Raw genomic sequence first — 937 nt, 5'->3', positions numbered from 1 at the left:
CGCAGTGTTCTGTGCACATTAGACACCTGCTCAGTGCCGCCTGCCATTCTGCCGTCCCTGCTTCTCGCTGACAAAAAGGGCTCTGCGTGGCTCCGGCACACAGCCCACACAAGCTGTGCAAGAAGGAGCAGAGCTCACAAGCTGCTCCACCACATGCTGGCTAAATCCAGAGAGCAGCTGCACTGCAGTAAGGCCGAGTTCCCACTCCTGATCCCTAAGAACAGCCTCGCTGCTGCCTTTTGAAATGGCAAGAAGTCCGGGCTGACTCCACTTCGCATGTCGGTGAGGGAGGAGCAACAAGCTGGGGCAGGCTGGATGCAAAGCCCAGGCTTTGGTTTATAAAGGAAGACTGGTTGCAACTGGAAGGGCCAGTTTATTAGAGAAACCTCACATTGCAGAGAATTCACAACACGTTGCAAAGGGTCCAGCCCTGCTGAGGACGGGGCCAGTCTTCTGCAGCGGCACAGATCTAAATGTCCCCCGGCTCCAACCCCAGCAGGCGCCACAAAGGGAAGAGTTACCTGGAACACAGCTTATGTTTACAAGCAGCCTGAGAGGGCAAGTATTGAAGTTCAAAAAAACCTCCCCGTCAGACAACAGTTAAAACAAGAAATGGTTTTAAAGTGTTTAAAAGCTCCATGTTCTTGGCTGCAGCATAAAGGGGAGGCAAAGGTCTACAACACACACAGGTCTCTGTGGGTCTCAGCACTCGGTCTGCTCTACCAGTGAAGGCCGGAGGGGGGGGTCTTCTCGTCTTTGTTGCTTTCCAGAGAAAAGGGTGGGATTCGGACATCAAAGTGGGAGCCATCAGGCCTCTCAAATCGAAAAGTACCCCTGCAAAATAATGGCAGAGGTCACACGGAGGCCGGGGACACAGCTAGCAATCAGCAGCTAGAAGCCCAAGACATGAGCTCTTCCATAGGCCGGGGAGGAAACA

The 937-nt window shown here is 53.5% G+C and overlaps 1 protein-coding gene across 1 annotated transcript in view; it reads right to left on the bottom strand.

The window, feature by feature from the left end:
- Window positions 1-353: 353 nt before the first annotated feature.
- Window positions 354-937, bottom strand: part of POLDIP2 (polymerase (DNA-directed), delta interacting protein 2) — a gene marked incomplete at its 5' end in the record, with an annotated part of 7,218 nt that continues 6,634 nt past the window's right edge. The window contains one exon of the mRNA XM_009866391.1: window positions 354-834. Coding sequence (XP_009864693.1) covers window positions 720-834 — 115 coding nt within the window. The remainder of the gene's footprint in view (window positions 835-937) is intronic.

This window comes from Apaloderma vittatum, unplaced genomic scaffold (genome assembly GCF_000703405.1).
Source record: "Apaloderma vittatum isolate BGI_N311 unplaced genomic scaffold, ASM70340v1 scaffold32633, whole genome shotgun sequence".
Taxonomy (NCBI): Eukaryota; Metazoa; Chordata; class Aves; order Trogoniformes; family Trogonidae; genus Apaloderma; species Apaloderma vittatum.
Note: the sequence above shows the minus strand (reverse complement) of the source record. Positions and strands in the feature narration are given on the sequence as shown.